This window comes from Schistocerca americana, chromosome 1 (assembly GCF_021461395.2).
Source record: "Schistocerca americana isolate TAMUIC-IGC-003095 chromosome 1, iqSchAmer2.1, whole genome shotgun sequence".
Classification (NCBI taxonomy): Eukaryota; Metazoa; Arthropoda; class Insecta; order Orthoptera; family Acrididae; genus Schistocerca; species Schistocerca americana.
In genome coordinates, this window is record NC_060119.1 from 91256097 (window position 1) to 91275105 (window position 19009).

Sequence of the window (19009 nt, forward strand, 5' to 3'; positions counted from 1 at the left end):
CCGCGGTCTACTTCCATTGTGATGAGCAGCTGGACAGGTCTGGCAGTAATTCGTTCTATTTGGGGTGACTGAGATGACAGTTCAAGACAGTCCATCTCGAGCTGTTCCTAATTTGCTTTTTAACCTAGCCTTTTCCACACGGTTTGAGGAAGGACGACCTTTTGCAAGAGGACGATGTCAACAATTCGGTTTTCAGTGGTTGACTTCGAAACTCCAAAGAAGCGAAAGGTACTCTTTAACTGTTCCTAATGCCATCGACTATCTTCTGCAGAAGCTGAAAATTCCTCACCGGTTGTCTGTGGTGCTCAGGCCTCGTGGATAGGACAGAAAAGTTTCCCATGAAAAAATAAAGTGCGCGGGGATTTCAGCACCAGAAATAATTGCTACGAGCGAGTTGCAAATGGCTGAAACAAGACGAGGCGCGCACTTGAACCCGTGTGTTTGGCCAGTCACAAGGCCATCTCTGTATAGGATGACAGGCGTCGTGCTGCTGAAACACCAGCGCCGTACAATTAAACGTTATTCCACAGCTCTTTCTCTAGTCGCTGTGATAGAAGAACCTGAAGTGCGTGTCGCGTCAGTAGTCGGTCCAGTCTTGAAGCATTCTGGGCGTATCCTTCCGCCAACTGCCGGTAGCTAATGATATCAATTATCCTTCTGGGCGTTGGCTATCTCATCTACAGACTGCAGCGCGGCCACAGGTCAGTAGTCACAGCGTTATGAAAGAGTCTGCCCCCTCTCTGACCGACTTGAAGTAGATCCCAACCCCTCCACGTTTCATGCCTGCTCTCTCTCTCTCTCTCCCTCTCTCTCTCTCTCTCTCTCTCTCCCTCCCCCTCCCCCTCCCTTTACGTCCCATAGTGCTCAGAGCCATTTGTTCCCCCTCCCTCTCCCTCCCCCGCCTCTTTCTCTCTCTCTCTCTCTCTCTCTCTCTCTCTCTCTCCTTCTCCCTCTCCCTGTCTCGCCCCTTTAATCTACTTTCCGATGTGAGATCAATTGTAATGTCTTCAATGAATTAGTCCCCATGAATTGTTTTCTTGTAAAACCTCACAGCACACTCGATTCGCAGGTGGAAGAGTGAGGTACAAACGCCTACCTCGCCATCTACGTTTATCTCCCACAAACCGTTTAAACAGAATGCTGGAATGGTTTCAAAAGGACGCGACCAATTTCATTGCCAACACTCGTCAGTTATGAGCTTCTGTTCTGTCTTCAATGATCCCGTCTTCTGTTGTTGTTGTTGTGGTCTTCAGTCCTGAGGCTGGTTTGATGCAGCTCTCCATGCTACTCTATCCTGTGCAAGCTTCTTCATCTCCCGGTACTTACTGCAACCTACGTCCTTCTGGATCTGTTTAGTGTATTCATCTCTTGGTCTCCCTCTACGATTTTTACCCTCCACGCTGCCCTCCAATGTTAAATTTGTGATCCCTTGATGCCTAAGGACATGTCCTACTAACCGGTCCCTTCTTCTTGTCAAGTTGTGCCACAAACTCCTCTTCTCCCCAATTCTATTCAATACCTCCTCATTAGTTATGTGATCTACCCATCTAATCTTCAGCATTCTTCTGTAGCACCACATTTCGAAAGCTTCTATTCTCTTGTTGTCCAAACTATTTATCGTCCATGTTTCACTTTCATACATGGCTACACTCCATACAAATACTTTCAGAAACAACTTCCTGACACTTAAATCTATACTCGATGTTAACAAGTTTCTCTTCTTTAGAAACGCCTTCCTTGTCATAGCCAGTCTACATTTTATATCCTCTCTACTTCGACCATCATCAGTTATTTTGCTCCCCAAATAGCAAAACTCCTTTACTACTTTAAGTGTCTCATTTCCTAATCTAATTCCCTCAGCATCACCCGACTTAATTCGACCACATTCCATTACCCTCGTTTTGCTTTTGTTGATGTTAATCTTATATCCTCCTTTCAAGACACTGTCCATTTCTTCAACTGCGCTTCCAAGTCCTTTGCTGTCTCTGACATAATTACAATGTCATTGGCGAACCTCAAAGTTTTTATTTCTTCTCCATGGATTTTAATACCTACTCCGAATTTTTCCTTTGTTTCCTTTACTGCTTGCTCAATATACAGATTGAATAACATCGGGGACAGGCTACAACCCTGTCTCACTCCCTTCCCAACCGCTGCTTCCCTTTCATGCCCCTCGACTCTTATACCTGCCATCTGGTTTCTGTACAAATTGTAAATAGCCTTTCGCTCCCTGTATTTTACCCCTGCCACCTTCAGAATTTGAAAGAGAGTATTCCAGTGAACATTGTCAAAAGCTTTCTCTAAGTCTACAAATGCTAGAAATGTAGGTTTGCCTTTCCTTTATCTATTTTCTAAGATAAGTCGTAGGGTCAGTATTGCCTCACGTGTTCCAACATTTCTACGGAATCCAAACTGATCTTCCCCGAGGTCGGCTTCTACCAGTTTTTCCATTCGTCTGTAAAGAATTCGCGTTATTATTTTGCAGCTGTGACTTATTAAACTGATAGTTGGGTAATTTTCACATCTGTCAACACCTTCTATGAGACACATAATCCCAGTCTTCTCTCCTCTCCTTTCTCCACGGCAAAACATCGTCCCAACAACGTTGCCCATCTCGCTGACGTAAGAAATGTTATTAATGTAGCTCTCACTGAAAAATTTACTGCAAGGTATTGGCAAGAGCTGACGAGAAAATTACTACAACTTCTCGTAAGACTTGGGAGTTACAAGACAATGTTGCTGCATAACACTGCACTACAATACTGAGCATCCCTCCGTCCATTTTGATGACTTTCCCTGCATAAAATGTTCATTTTTAACTCTTTAGCTTGATGTAAACATTCACAAATTTATTAAAATATGGCAGACAACACTACACTGCCCTGCAGTGTTTTAAATCAATATATTATGGTGCTTTCAGAGAGAAACACGGAGCAAATGAAGCTCTGAAACGCCGAAACAGCTTTGCTCCTCTACTCCGCAAACAACGAAAATAGCAATTATGGCTCTGCACAATAACAGCAGCAACAATTGATACCCACTGGGCGTAAATTTCTTGCTTCCGCCGACCCTCACAATCACACCCACCAAATCTGCCAACAGCTACGATATTTACAGAATAGTGAATTGAAGCAGTGTATTTTTTTGTCAGTTTTAGATAAATTAAGTGAATGTTATATACTGTTTTAGTAATGCGTTTCGGCAGTCATACCATCGTCGCCAGGTACATTAATATACATTTACGTTGTGTGATTTAGTCGTGACATGTACATGTCTGTTTGGTAGACAGCTATATGTACTGTTCAACTAGTGAAGAATCATTAACTTTACTTACTGCGCTGGTAGGTATACACATTTCTACATTGCCAGCTGTACTAACCGCATTTCCAGATGAATCAAGCCGTAGTACATTACACACGTTTGTCACATATTTCAAAATCATGTTTTTTTGCAAGCCTTACAGCGCAAAGATGTTAGCAGTCACGGAGATTCTGGACACTGGCGAGAGATACCTCCGATATGGTCAAATATATCACCGTTATGGAATTTTTAGCTCTTTATAACAGCATAGACGCCAGAAAGTAATTACTTTAATTTGAAAACAGAAGCAAGCTGTCATGAAAATTAGTAATAAGGCTCTACAGATTCTGGCACATTTAAGTGATTGCGTCACATACCTTAATCCAATAACAAACATTATTTCTGTAAAAGCTACAGCTGGAAGTGGACTACATAAATATTGTTAACAGTTTACAGCAGTCACGTCAACATTTTTGAGTAACATCTAAAAAGATTGATTGAGTTGCATTCAGTTTTTTCACACTGAGTGTTTTTTATGATCTGCTTATTACGTAAAAAAATCTCAGGTTCCTCATATAGACCCATCTTATGGCCGTTCTCTCCTTTATGCGATACTTTCAAGCTGTTGTTTGTTTCCATGTTCTGTATCTTTTATATGTGGTGCTGCTGATGTATCACGTATATTGCATATTGAATATGGTTGGTGATGTGATCTTTAAACAAGATATGAAGTTACATCCCTTTTAACCTATGTACTGAACAGGAAATTCAGCATGAACAAATTTAGAAATTCCAAAGTTTGAGTAGATGTCAGGGTTGCTTTCAGTATTGTAGGATAACCTGTAGCGTAAAAAAGTGTAGTGGAAAAATCTGTTCCAATGTTATAACATTAAAACCTGTTGGCATGTGATTGAAAAATGTCTCCTAAAGATACCATAAACACAGTCAGCAAATAATTTTGTTGATTACTGTTTTTTCTTTCAACTTTGTTTCTGATTTTGTTGGATTGGCTGTCAGTAAAGGCAGGCATCTTTTAGCTGGAACAGTTTCCTTGATTTGTTACTGCCACTCTGCATTTTGTATCCTCTCTACTTTGGCGACCGTCAGTTGTTTTGCAGCCCAAATATCAAAATTCATCTATTACTTTTCGTATCTCATTTCCCAGTCTAATTTCCTCAGCATCATCTGATTTAATTAGACCACATTCGATTAGTTATGTTCTGTATCTGTTGACATTCATTCTATATCCTCTTTTCGAGATACTAACTATACCATTCAGTTGATCATCCAACTCCTTTGCTATCTCTTTCAAAATTAGAATATCATTGCTATACATTCTAGTTTTTATTCCTTCTCTCTGAACTTTATTTCGTTTTTCCAGATTTATCCTCAGTTTTCTTTACCGCATGCTCAACGTACAGACTAAGTAACATTGTGGATAGTCTAGAACCCTGTCTTACTCTCTTCCCTACTACTTCTTCCCTTTGACATTCTCCAACCGTTATGACTGCTTTCTGGTTTCTGTACGAGTTGGAAAAAACTTTTTGAATCCAGTATTTTGTTCCTCCTATCTTGAGAATTTAAAAGAGTTAACACTGTTAAAGGCTGTTTTCTAAATTTACAAATGATATAAATGTGTTTGACTTTCTCATTCTGTCTACTAACATAAGTCTTGGGGTCAGTGTCGTCTTGCCTGTTTACATATTGCTCTGGAACCGTAACTTATCTTCCCTGATGTCGGCTTCTACCGATTTTGTCATTATTCTGTACATTCGTGTCGGTATTTTGCAACTGTGACTTATTATACTGATCGTTCTGTAATATTCCGAAATATCAGCACCTGTCTTCTTTGGAATTAGGACTACTACATTCTTCTTGAAGTCTGAGGGTATTTTGCCTGCCTCATATATCTTGCATATAAGATGGAGTAGGGTAAATCTGGGACAGATGGCGGACATTTTCATAATTGCGTATGTAAAGTAAGGTTAGGTTAGGATAGGTTAGGCTCCCATGGTGCACTTTTAATAAAACATTTTTTTGGACAGCTAAACACACTAGTTGTCTATGACAAACAATTTTTTGTTTTTTCCTTGTAACATTTAAAGATAATATTTGACCTTGAAAACATCTATCCCTATTGCTGTGGGCGATATGCCACATACTAAAAACCGCAAAACCACCCCTTTTCTCAGTCAAAACCCGTATGTACATATTTATAAGTACCTTTTTGGTTATAAATACATCATAGTGTGCAAAAGAAAAGATGAAATATTAAGAATAGTTTTTAATAATATTTATATGACAAAGTAGTTCACTGGTTTAGATAACTAATTTACTTATTGATAGTTGAAAACATTAAAACCAAGACATATAATCCCTTTATCTTTAGTTAACACACTCAATAATTCATAGTGAAATCTTAAATCAAAAACAAAAATAGGATTTACAAACTTGGTTCATTTGGTTATTTTTCTAGTTTCTCGGCGACTATCGACACAAAGCATATCAAAAATTGTACGGTCTTCATGTAATCAAAACTTAGAAGGTGTGCAACATAACGAATCATTTTTTGCTGTTTTTAGGTATAGTTTTACGCACTTATCACACATATCTAGTGATACTTTTCTTGAATCTTTCGTGTCGTCATAGGGGTCGTCGAGATTTGAAATGTTGTGCATACTAAGTCATTTGAACGAAAGTACAAACAAAAAAGAAATGTTTTCACTTATTTAAAACTGCTATTTGATTTGTGTGGCAACTACCCCTAACAAAAAGTGTGCGGCAAATGTACGGGGTTTTATTGCGGCGTGTATCCCGATCTGTAGAGAAGAGACGCCGCACCTTATAAATTCTTGACCTAGACGGCCAAGACGGGTGCACTAGAATCAGAACACGACCAACGGAACTCACTGTTAATAAAACTATCCAAACAGTGGGAAATAACCGAGTACTCAGCATACACTAAGACCTAATCGTGACGCTGAAAAAGGTTTTGAAGGGATATTTACAGACTTACCTCAGTTATTCCCCCAAGAGCTTATATAAAACTTCCTCGATAGAAACGTAAACACTTTTATTATGGCCTGGCATCCACTGAGCAACTGCAGTGTAGATACCCGCACACTCTGTCGGGGTTTACCGAAACGACGACGGGTGCGGAGCCTATACCGCATGCGGCGCCTCTTCCGGATTTACCCTAATTATGTCATAGCATGCTCTGCCAAGGATCCCAGCTAGCTTGAGGGAATGTCGATTATTGCAGGTGCCTTGTTCCGTTATAAGTCTGTTAGAGCTCAATCTGATTCTTGTCACAGTATCACTTCTCACATCTAATTTTCATGTAGTTCCCCTTCCTTTTCTATGATGTGAAACTTCCTGGAAGATTAGAACTGTGTGCCGGGCCGGGATTCGAACGTACGACCTTTGCCTTTCGTGAGCAACTGCAATGCCGATACCTGCACACTCTGTCGGAGTTTGCCGTAACGACAAGGGGTGCGCAGCCTATACCGCATGCGGCGCCTCTCCCAGATTTACCCTAATTATGTAGTAGCAAGCTCTGCCAAGGACCTCAGTTTAAGGGAATGTCGATTACTGTAGGTGCCTTGTTCTGTCATACGTCTGTCAGTACTCAACCTGATTCTTGTCACAGTATCACTCCTCACATCCAGTTTTCGTGTAGTTCCCCTTCCTTTTCTGTGAAGTGAAACTTCCCGGCAGATTAGGACTGTGTGCCGGGCCGGGATTCGAACCCGGGACCTTTGCCTTTCGTGAGCAACTGCAGTGCCGATACCCACACACTGTCGGAGTTTGCCGAAACGACAAGGGGTGCGAAGCCTATACGGCATGCGGCGCCTCTCCCAGATTTACCCTAATTATGTGATAGCATGCTCTGCCAAGGGTCTCAGTTAGTTTGAGGGAATGTCGATTACTGCAGGTGCCTTCCTCCGTCATAAGTCTGTCAGGGCTCAACCAGATTCTTGTCACAGTATCACTTCTCACATCCAGTTTTCATGTAGTTCCCCTTCCTTTTCTATGATGTCAAACTTCCATGAAGATTAGAACTGTGTGCCAGGCCGGGATTCAAACGTATGACCTTTCCCTTTCGTGAGCAACTGCAGTGTCGATACCCGCACACTCTGTCAGAGCTTGTCAAAACGACGACGGGTGCGCAGCCTATACCGCATGCGGTGCCTCTCCCAGATTTACCCTAATTATGTGATAGCATGCTCTGCCAAGGGTCTCAGTTAGTTTGAGGGAATGTCGATTACTGCAGGTGCCTTCCTCCGTCATAAGTCTGTCAGGGCTCAACCAGATTCTTGTCACAGTATCACTTCTCACATCCAATTTTCATGTAGTTCCCCTTCCTTTTCTATGATGTCAAACTTCCATGAAGATTAGAACTGTGTGCCAGGCCGGGATTCAAACGTATGACCTTTCCCTTTCGTGAGCAACTGCAGTGCCGATACCCGCACACTCTGTCAGAGCTTGTCAAAACGACGACGGGTGCGCAGCCTATACCGCATGCGGTGCCTCTCCCAGATTTACCCTAATTATGTGATAGCATGCTCTGCCAAGGGTCTCAGTTAGTTTGAGGGAATGTCGATTACTGCAGGTGCCTTCCTCCGACGTAAGTCTGTGAGTGCTCAATCTGATTCTTCTCACAGTATCACGTCTCACATCTAATTTTCACGTAGTTCCCCTTCCTTTTCTATGATGTGAAACTTCCCGGTAGATTAGCACTGTGTGCCGGGCCGAGATTCTAACCCTCGACCTTTGCCTTTCGTGGGTAAGTGCTCTACCGTTTGAGTTATCTAACCACGACTCGTGGCTTTCCATATTAGTGTCTTCCAACTGGTTTCCTTTGTATGGCAGTATTCAGGGAATGCTGTTACTGCCAAAGTTTATGCCGTGCTGCTTGACAGGTGCTTGTCTTCCAGCATATAGATTGCATTGTCCTTTTTTCTCTAAATTACAATTTTGTAGTTTTGTTTATATCTGTGAGTGTACCTTGTTACATGTAGACACGTCTGACTTGCCTGTTGCTGAGTGTGACTGCCGTTGCCGCAGGCAGAGCAACAAACAGCATGCGATGGAGCCCCGCGACGACAGCGGCGTCTACTGGAAAGTGGTGCAGGAGTCGTCCTCTGGCGAGTACAGCTCCTCCGCAGTGACGGGCCCGGACGGCCACACCGTGCTGAGGGAGGCGTCCCGCAGCCAGCAGCTGGGCCTCGCCGCAGACTCGCAGCACGAGGGCGTCTCCAGGACGTCACAGGTACACGGCGGCCGCGGGCTCCGAGTCTGTCCGCCGACCTCGGACACGCGGGGTGGATCTGTATTAGAACTCCGGAATGAGTAGAGAAAGCAACACACAATCTGCTGCCTAGGCTACTCATGGGGGTTGGGTTGTTTGGGGGGAAGAGACCAAACAGCGAGGTCATCGGTCACATCGGATTAGGGAAGGATGGGGAAGGAAGTCGGCCGTAGCCTTTCAAAGGAACCACGCCAGCATTTGCCTGGAGCGAGTTAGGGAAATCACGGAAAACCTAAATCAGGATGGCTACTCATGCAAAAGAACTGATAGAAATCTTGATAAAAACGTCATATATCCTTAGTGTATTTCAATGAACAAGGTATGAGAATAAAAACACACAGAAATACGACGAGCGCGGGAGAAAACAGAGGAACAATTACGCCAGGGCTCTACTAAGCACGGAGAGTTTACATGCATACTGCAACACGCCTAGCTTCCGCTACCATGACCTCAATATCGCACGGGCCATTCTTTACGGAGACGACCGAACGGCACGTCTCCTCTCTAACATTGGCCGTATAACAGTCAGCTCTTTTTCTAGCCTGAAAATAGTTCTCCTTCCTTCGGCGGTCGGTTTGAATGAATCAGAGACAGTGGCCCCTCGCAGGCTCCCAGCCTAATTGATCTTGCAGGCACCCTTCTCCCAGAAGAATTTGTTCGGAGGTTTTTAATGACGTTAGCACTAGGCCTCGGCACGGAAATTTATCAATGGTAACAGGTGAGAGTGTGTTCCAGACCGGAACTCGAACCCGGATTTCCCGCTTTACGCGTGCGTAAGCCTTCGTTCCCTTACCAATCCAAGCACTCTTCCTTTTCGGCCCAAATTCCGAGTTTGTTATCCATTGCTGACGCACAAACACTTAGGCATGGTTCCCTTACTCTCAATCGCTGATTCCCGTATGAGATAGGTCATGGTGTGCTTCCGACTAGAAGGGATCGTTGGTCGTCGTCACTATATATAACTGGCCATTAAAATCGCTACACCAAGAAGAAATTCAGATGATATAGAGGTATTCATTGGACAAATATATTATACTACAACTGACATGTGATTACATTTTCACGCAATTTGGGCGCATAGATCCCGAGAAATCAGTACCCAGAACAACCACCTCTGACCGTAATAACGGCCTTGACACACCTGGGCATTGAGTCAAACGGAACTTGGATGGCGTGTACAGGCACAGCTGCCCATGCAGCTTCAACACGATACCACAGTTCATCAAGAGTAGTGACTGGCGTATTGTGACGAGCCAGTTGCTCGGCCACCATTGACCAGACGTTTTCAGTTGGTGTGGAGATCTGGACAATGTGCTGGCCAGGGCAGCAGTCGAACATTTTCCGTATCCAGAAAGGCCCGTACAGGACCTGCAACATGCGGTCGTGCATTATCCTACTGAAATGTAGGGTTTCGCAGGGGTCGCATGAAGGGTAGAGCCACGGGTCGTAACACTTCTGAAATGTAACGTCCAATGTTCAAAGTGCTATTACTGCGAACAAGAGGTGACCGAGACGTGTAACCTATGGCACCCCATACCATCACGCCGGGTGATACGCCAGTATGGCGATGATGAATACACGCGCTTCCAATGTGCGTTCACCGCGATGTCGCCAAACACGGATGCGACCATCATGATGTTGTAAACAGAACCTGGATTCATCCGAAAAGATGACGTCTCTCCATTCGTGCACCCAGGTTCGTCGCTGAGTACACCATCGCAGGGGCTCCTGTCTGTGACGCAGCGTCAGGGGTAACCGCAGCCATGGTCTCCGAGCTGATAGTCCATGCTGCTGCAAACGTCGTCGAACTATTCGTGCAGATGGCTGTTGTCTTGCAAACGTCCCAATCTGTTGACTCAGGGATCGAGACGTGGCTGCACGATCCGTTACAGCCATGCGGATACGATGCCTGTCATCTCGACTGCTAGTGATACGAGCCCGTTGGGATTTAGCACGGCGTCCCCTATTAGCCTCCTGAACCCACCGATTCCATATTCTGCTAACAGTCATTGGACCTCGACCAACGCGAGCAGCAATGTCGCGATACGATAAACAGCAATCGCGACAGGCTACAATCCGACCTTTATCAAAGTCGGAAACGTGATGGTACGCATTTATCCTCCTTACACGAGGCATCACAACAACGTTTCACCAGGCAACACCGGTCAACTGCTGTTTGTGTATGAGAAATCGGTTGGAAACTTTCCTCATGTCAGCACGTTGTAAGTGTCACCACCGGCGGCAACCTTGTGTGAATGTTCTGAAAAACTAATCATTTGCGTATCACAGCCTCTTCTTCCTGTCGGTTAAATTTCGCGTCTGTAGCACATCTTCGTGGTGTAGCAGTTTTAATAACCAGTAGTGTACATGGTGGTTCAGATGACCTTACCTATGGGTTTTATGCAACCCGCAACGCCTTCGAATACCACCAAGTTTTTCATATTCTCTCCTTCACTACTTACAAACTATTAGTGCTACAGAAAAAAATGGACAGGACCTTTTTATAGGAAAATTTAATACAGTTAAATTCTGTACTGCGAAATGTTTTCGCCAGAGGCCTTAGTTTTTCGAATTATTCAAAAAAATGTACAACAGTGACCTTCAAACGTGTTTCTCGAAAACTGTAGTCTCCAGGGAAAACGTATTCCGGGATAAAATTTAACTACATTAAATTTCCTACAAAAAGGCTCTCTTCATGTTTTCAGTAGAACTAATAGTTAGCATGTGGCGAGTGAGACAATATGAAAATCCTCCGCATGATTTTTGAATGTGTTGCAAGTTACATAAAACACACAGTAGGTGAATCAACCCGTATATGTAAGTATTTATTAAATTCCCTTGTAAGGTCGATTTTTGGCGCAAGCTGATTCTGACAGTATCTGTCTCTTCTTCATCCACCCTGAATGTAACTGCTTTGCTCTCACATCTTCTTCCAAGAAATGACTATTGTACAAAATTCTACCTAATACGGGACAAAGAGCCACGTGTCGCCAAATATGTGTGGGGGTTTGTCGGGGACGGCCAGCTCGTCCCACGCATCCCCTGATCGGACTACGACTGTGGTTGCCCGGGATACTGCCCGCATTGAGGCTGATCCCTCACCTGTGGTAGAGTGGGAGGTCGTTTCAAGGTGTGGCAGGGGGCGAAAGACATTCCGGAGGGCTGAACGGAAAGCCTCTCCAGTTTGTCTGACGAACCGGTTTCAGGCTCTGTCTCAGGCTGATACTGATCTTCGGCCTGACATGGCTGCTTGTCCTGTTCCAGAGGTTGCCCCTCAGTCTGCAAGATCCGGGCAGTCGCAGAGGGTGGGCTTACTGGTAGTTGGGAGCTCCAACGTCAGGCGCGTAATGGGGCCCCTTAGGGAAATGGCAGCAAGAGAGGGGAAGAAAACCAATGTGCACTCCGTGTGCATACCGGGGGGAGTCATTCCAGATGTGGAAAGGGTCCTTCCGGATGCCATGAAGGGTACAGGGTGCACCCATCTGCAGGTGGTCGCTCATGTCGGCACCAATGATGTGTGTCGCTATGGATCGGAGGAAATCCTCTCTGGCTTCCGGCGGCTATCTGATTTGGTGAAGACTGCCAGTCTCGCTAGCGGGATGAAAGCAGAGCTCACCATCTGCAGCATCGTCGACAGGACTGACTGCGGACCTTTGGTACAGAGCCGAGTGGAGGGTCTGAATCAGAGGCTGAGACGGTTCTGCGACCGTGTGGGCTGCAGATTCCTCGACTTGCGCCATAGGGTGGTGGGGTTTCGGGTTCCGCTGGATAGGTCAGGAGTCCACTACACGCAACAAGCGGCTACACGGGTAGCAGGGGTTGTGTGGCGTGGGCTGGGCGGTTTTTTAGGTTAGATGGCCTTGGGCAAGTACAGAAAGGGCAACAGCCTCAACGGGTGCGGGGCAAAGTCAGGACATGCGGGGACCAAGCAGCAATCGGTATTGTAATTGTCAACTGTCGAAGCTGCGTTGGTAAAGTACCAGAACTTCAAGCGCTGAGAGAAAGCACCGAAGCTGAAATCGTTACAGGTACAGAAAGCTGGCTTAAGCCAGAGATAAATTCTGCCGAAATTTTTACAAAGGTACAGACGGTGTTTAGAAAGGATAGATTGCATGCAACCGGTGGTGGAGTGTTCATCGCTGTTAGTAGTAGTTTATCCTGTAGTGAAGTAGAAGTGGATAGTTCCTGTGAATTATTATGGGTGGAGGTTACACTAAACAACCGAACTAGGTTAATAATTGGCTCCTTTTACCGACCTCCCGACTCAGCAGCATTAGTGGCAGAACAACTGAGAGAAAATTTGGAATACATTTCACATAAATTTTCTCAGCATGTTATAGTCTTAGGTGGAGATTTCAATTTACCAGATATAGACTGGGACACTCAGATGTTTAGGACGGGTGGTAGGGACAGAGCATCGAGTGACATTATACTGAGTGCACTATCCGAAAATTACCTCGAGCAATTAAACAGAGAACCGACTCGTGGAGATAACATATTGGACCTACTGATAACAAACAGACCCGAACTTTTCGACTCTGTATGTACAGAACAGGGAATCAGTGATCATAAGGCCGTTGCAGCATCCCTGAATATGGAAGTTAATAGGAATATAAAAAAAGGGAAGAAGGTTTATCTGTTTAGCAAGAGTAATAGAAGGCAGATTTCAGACTACCTAACAGATCAAAACGAAAATTTCTGTTCCGACACTGACAATGTTGAGTGTTTATGGAAAAAGTTCAAGGCAATCGTAAAATGCGTTTTAGACAGGTACGTGCCGAGTAAAACTGTGAGGGACGGGAAAAACCCACCGTGGTACAACAACAAAGTTAGGAAACTACTGCGAAAGCAAAGAGAGCTCCACTCCAAGTTTAAACGCAGCCAAAACCTCTCAGACAAACAGAAGCTAAACGATGTCAAAGTTAGCGTAAGGAGGGCTATGCGTGAAGCGTTCATTGAATTCGAAAGTAAAATTCTATGTACCAACTTGACAGAAAATCCTAGGAAGTTCTGGTCTTACGTTAAATCAGTAAGTGGCTCGAAACAGCATATCCAGACACTACGGGATGATGATGGCATTGAAACAGAGGATGACACGCGTAAAGCTGAAATACTAAACACCTTTTTCCAAAGCTGTTTCACAGAGGAAGACCGTACTGCAGTTCCTTCTCTAAATCCTCGCACAAACGAAAAAATGGCTGACATCGAAATAAGTGTCCAAGGAATAGAAAAGCAACTGGAATCACTCAATAGAGGAAAGTCCACTGGACCTGACGGGATACCAATTCGATTCTACACAGAGTACGCGAAAGAACTTGCCCCCCTTCTAACAGCCGTGTACCGCATGTCTCTAGAGGAACGGAGGGTTCCAAATGATTGGAAAAGAGCACAGATAGTCCCAGTCTTCAAGAAGGGTCGTCGAGCAGATGCGCAAAACTATAGACCTATATCTCTTACGTCGATCTCTTGTAGAATTTTAGAACATGTTTTTTGCTCGCGTATCATGTCATTTCTGGAAACCCAGAATCTACTATGTAGGAATCAACATGGATTCCGGAAACAGCGATCGTGTGAGACCCAACTCGCCTTATTTGTTCATGAGACCCAGAAAATATTAGATACAGGCTCCCAGGTAGATGCTATTTTTCTTGACTTCCGGAAGGCGTTCGATACAGTTCCGCACTGTCGCCTGATAAACAAAGTAAGAGCCTACGGAATATCAGACCAGCTGTGTGGCTGGATTGAAGAGTTTTTAGCAAACAGAACACAGCATGTTGTTATCAATGGAGAGACGTCTACAGACGTTAAAGTAATCTCTGGCGTGCCACAGGGGAGTGTTATGGGACCATTGCTTTTCACAATATATATAAATGACTTTGTAGATAGTGTCGGAAGTTCCATGCGGCTTTTCGCGGATGATGCTGTAGTATACAGAGAAGTTGCTGCATTAGAAAATTGTAGCGAAATACAGGAAGATCTGCAGCGGATAGGCACTTGGTGCAGGGAGTGGCAACTGACCCTTAACATAGACAAATGTAATGTATTGCGAATACATAGAAAGAAGGATCCTTTATTGTATGATTATATGATAGCGGAACAAACACTGGTAGCAGTTACTTCTGTAAAATATCTGGGAGTATGCGTACGGAACGATTTGAAGTGGAATGATCATATAAAACTAATTGTTGGTAAGGCGGGTACCAGGTTGAGATTCATTGGGAGAGTGCTTAGAAAATGTAGTCCATCAACAAAGGAGGTGGCTTACAAAACACTCGTTCGACCTATACTTGAGTATTGCTCATCAGTGTGGGATCCGTACCAGGTCGGGTTGACGGAGGAGATAGAGAAGATCCAAAGAAGAGCGGCGCGTTTCGTCACTGGGTTATTTGGTAACCGTGATAGCGTTACGGAGATGTTTAATAAACTCAAGTGGCAGACTCTGCAAGAGAGGCGCTCTGCATCGCGGTGTAGCTTGCTCGCCAGGTTTCGAGAGGGTGCGTTTCTGGGTGAGGTATCGAATATATTGCTACCCCCTACTTATACTTCCCGAGGAGATCACGAATGTAAAATTAGAGAGATTAGAGCGCGCACGGAGGCTTTCAGACAGTCGTTCTTCCCGCGAACCATACGCGACTGGAACAGGAAAGGGAGGTAATGACAGTGGCACGTAAAGTGCCCTCCGCCACACACCGTTGGGTGGCTTGCGGAGTATCAATGTAGATGTAGATGTAGAAACATGCCGTTCCTCTGTCATGCCCTTCTCTCACATAATTGATAATCTCAAAATATAGTAAATACCCAACATTGCCTCAGTACCACACGTCCAGCTTTGTGGTGACGAATCAAAATATTCTTATCACTACATACTCCCTGACACTCAAAGTCCCCTCTAGAAGGTGACGTGCTTAGTGGCTCCGATAATGCGTTTTCTCCGGCTGTGTCGTTGAAACTGGAGCTGCGTTTATATCTGCATCTATACTCTGCAAATCGCTGCCAAATGCTTGGCAGAAGGTACTTTTTGTTATACCATACATGAAGATTTCTTACTGTTCCGTTCACGAAGAGAGCGTCGAAAGAACGAGTGCTTGTACGCCTCCATGCGACGTGTAATTTGCCTAATTTTAACTGCGCCATCTCTACGTCATAGATACATAGGGGGCTCTAGAACATCCGTAGTTGCCTCCCTGAAAGACGATTCTTAAAAATTTTCCAAGCAAGTTCTCTCTAGATTTATGCGTCTTTCTTGGAGTCTCTGCTAGTTCAGATTTTCAGTGTTTCCGTTACACTCATTTGTCATGTCCATTATAATTATCCGGGCTGTTATGCCGTGGTCGGTTGATGAATTCTGTGGTGATTCCCAACGTTTTGTCTCCGACTGCGGGAGACATCTTCAAGGAGGTCCGTGGCTTCATGGAAGGTCCAACACACACACTGGCTCGCTACTGACTGCCGCTAAATTCCGTGTCCGCGCGCCCCCGCGCCGCGGCGTGACGTCACGTGTTTTGAAAACGTCAGTGCAATTGGCCGCTGTCCGTCGCCGTCGATCGCCGTTGCCATCACCCAGTAGTGGACGAGTGGTACACATCTTCCTTAACACCGGCATCCATATACCGTTTAATCTGACGCCCTCCTCCTTTCGGTTGAAATTATTTGGGTGTTTAGCGATTTCGATTGCCTCCCTGTAGAGCCTTTCGTAGTATCCGCTCGTGGCCGCTAGTACTTGCGTCTCTTCGAAACGAATATTGTGGTTCCCTGGCTGGAAAGCGTGCTCCGCAACAACTGATCGTTCCGTTTCTCCTCTTCTACAATTTCCCTTGTGCTCTTCCAGACGTTTAGAAACAGTTCTTTTGGTGGTACCCACATAAACATCACCACAGCTGCATGGGATCCTATACATTCCAGATTTTTCCAATGGTTTGCGAGCGTCCTTGGCAGGCTTAAGGTATTCCTGTATGTTCCTGGTGGGCTTGTAAATTACGGTAATATTCCGCTTCGTCAAGATCCTCCCTATTCTTTCCGTTACATTTTTAACAAACGGCAGGAAAACCTTAGATTTTGCAGTAGCCTGTACGTCAGTATGATTTCTGCGTGGCTGCCTCAACGCACGTTTTATTTCGGCGGACGAATATCCGTTCTTCGTTAGTGCATTGTGGAGACGTTCCATCTCAGCGTCGAGCAACTCAGGCTCACAAATATTTCTAGCTCTGTCCGCTAACGTCTTGATAACACCCCGCTTCTGTTGTAGGTGGTGGTTCGAATCCCGGTGCAAATAACGGTCCGTGTGCGTGGGTTTGCGGTACACTGAGTGGCCCAAACTACCATTTTCGTTTCTAAACACAAGCACATCGAGGAAATGTAGTTTGCCGTCTACCTCCTCCTCCATTGTAAACTGAATTCTTGAGTTTATACTGTTCAGATGTTCGTGGAACCGGCTTAGTTCCTCCCTACTGTGTCTCCACAACACAAACGTGTCATCCACGTGCCGGCCGCGGTGGTCTCGCGGTTAAGGCGCTCAGTCCGGAACCGCGCGACTGCTACGGTCGCAGGTTCGAATCCTGCCTCGGGCATGGATGTATGTGATGTCCTTAGGTTAGTTAGGTTTAAGTAGTTCTAAGTTCTAGGGGACTGATGACCACAGAAGTTAAGTCCCATAGTGCTCAGAGCCGTCATCCACGTATCGGAACCATACATTTGGTTTCTTGCTGGCAGTACCTAAGGCCTGTTCTTCGAATTTCTCCATAAAGAAGTTAGCAATTACGGGACTTAGGGGGCTTCCCATAGCCACGCCATCCGTTTGTTCATAAAACTGTTCATTCCACTTAAAGTATGTGGTCGTCAAACAACACTTAAACAGCTCTAAAATATCGGCAGGAAAAATTCGATCCAGCTATTCCAATACATCATTAAGTGGAACCATGGTAAACAGCGATACCACATCGAAGCTGACCAATATGTCCTCCGGCTGGACCACTATGCCATTCAATCTGCTGATGAAATGTGTCGAATTCTTTATATACGAGTCCGAACGGCCCACATGTGGTTTTAACAGCGTAGTCAAAAACTTGGCTAACGAGTAGGTGGGCGAACCAATGGCACTTAGTATCGGTCTTAACGGAACATTTTCTTTATGAATTTTGGGCAATCCATAAAGCCTCGATGGTAGCGCAACCGAACTGCAGAGACCTTTCTGCACACTCTCTTCACTGGAGGACTTTTTTATTAACCGCGACACAGTTCTGAGAACGTTATTAGTGGGGTCCTCATTCAGCTTCCTATATGCTTGCGGATCCAGTAGATCCGTAATTTTTCTCTGATAGTCGGCCACATCCATAACCACCGTTGCGCTTCCTTTGTCAGCTGGGAGAACCAAAATACTATCGTCGTCATTCAGGAGTTTTAAAGCTCTTCTCTCACCCACAGTTATATTAGTTTTCGGCGGTTTTGCATTGGCTAATATTCTCACTGTTTCTATACGGATGTCTTCAGCTGTTACAGAATCTACACTGCGAATTCCAGCTTCTACATTGGCTATAATTTCTCCCGTGGGCACAAAACGCGGACTAACAGCAAAATTTCCTCCCTTGACAAGCACAGATGTCTCATCGTCAGATAACGAACGTTTGGACAAATTGATAATGGTCCGGGAAACGTCTAAATGCCGAACAGTCTGATTAGGTAGCAAATTATCAAACTTCTTCTTCTGTCTACTAGACGTCGTCAACATACGCTTCCCCATGGTATCATGCAGTAGTCTATCAATTTTATCCCAGTCACCGCTGCACAGTTTATTACTGATCGTAATATGGAGAGACATTAACTTACAGTTTGTGCTTGCCAAGTCCCGTCGGGTCTGCTGAATGCGCTCTCGTAGTCAGGCCTCCTCAGTCCGTTTGAAAATGCGTTGTGCCTTTCCCGAATAGAACAGTCGCTTTATCTTCAGAAACTTCGGTATAACGCCGACGGCTCTGCAACGAGACAGGAATGTGAGGGAACACAAAAGCTGCACTCTCTTCTTCTGGAGTCCTTCCAGGCGTCGCACTTCTCTTGACATCTCTTCCCCGTAGAGGCGTCTGATACTAAAATGTAAACTTTCACGGCCGGAAATATCATGTCCATTATAATTATCCGGGCTGTTATGCCGTGGTCGGTTGATGAATTCTGTGGTGATTCCCAACGTTTCGAGGAGACGCAAGTACTAGCGGCCACGAGCGGATACTACGAAAGGCTCTACAGGGAGGCAATCGAAATCGCTAAACACCCAAATAATTTCAACCGGAAGGAGGAGGGCGTCAAATTAAACGGTATATGGATGCCGGTGTTAAAGAAGATGTGTACCACTCGTCCACTACTGGGTGATGGCAACGGCGATCGACGGCGACGGACAGCGGCCAATTGCAC

General features: G+C 44.9%; 1 protein-coding gene across 3 annotated transcripts in view; it reads left to right on the forward strand.

The window, feature by feature from the left end:
* LOC124548747 (titin-like) overlaps window positions 1-19009 on the forward strand; it is a 491683-nt gene that overhangs the window by 163026 nt on the left and 309648 nt on the right. For all 3 annotated transcript variants that reach the window (XM_047125191.1, XM_047125192.1, XM_047125193.1), the window contains exon 3: window positions 8368-8572. In XM_047125191.1, the coding sequence (XP_046981147.1) occupies window positions 8368-8572 (205 nt within the window). The remainder of the gene's footprint in view (window positions 1-8367; window positions 8573-19009) is intronic.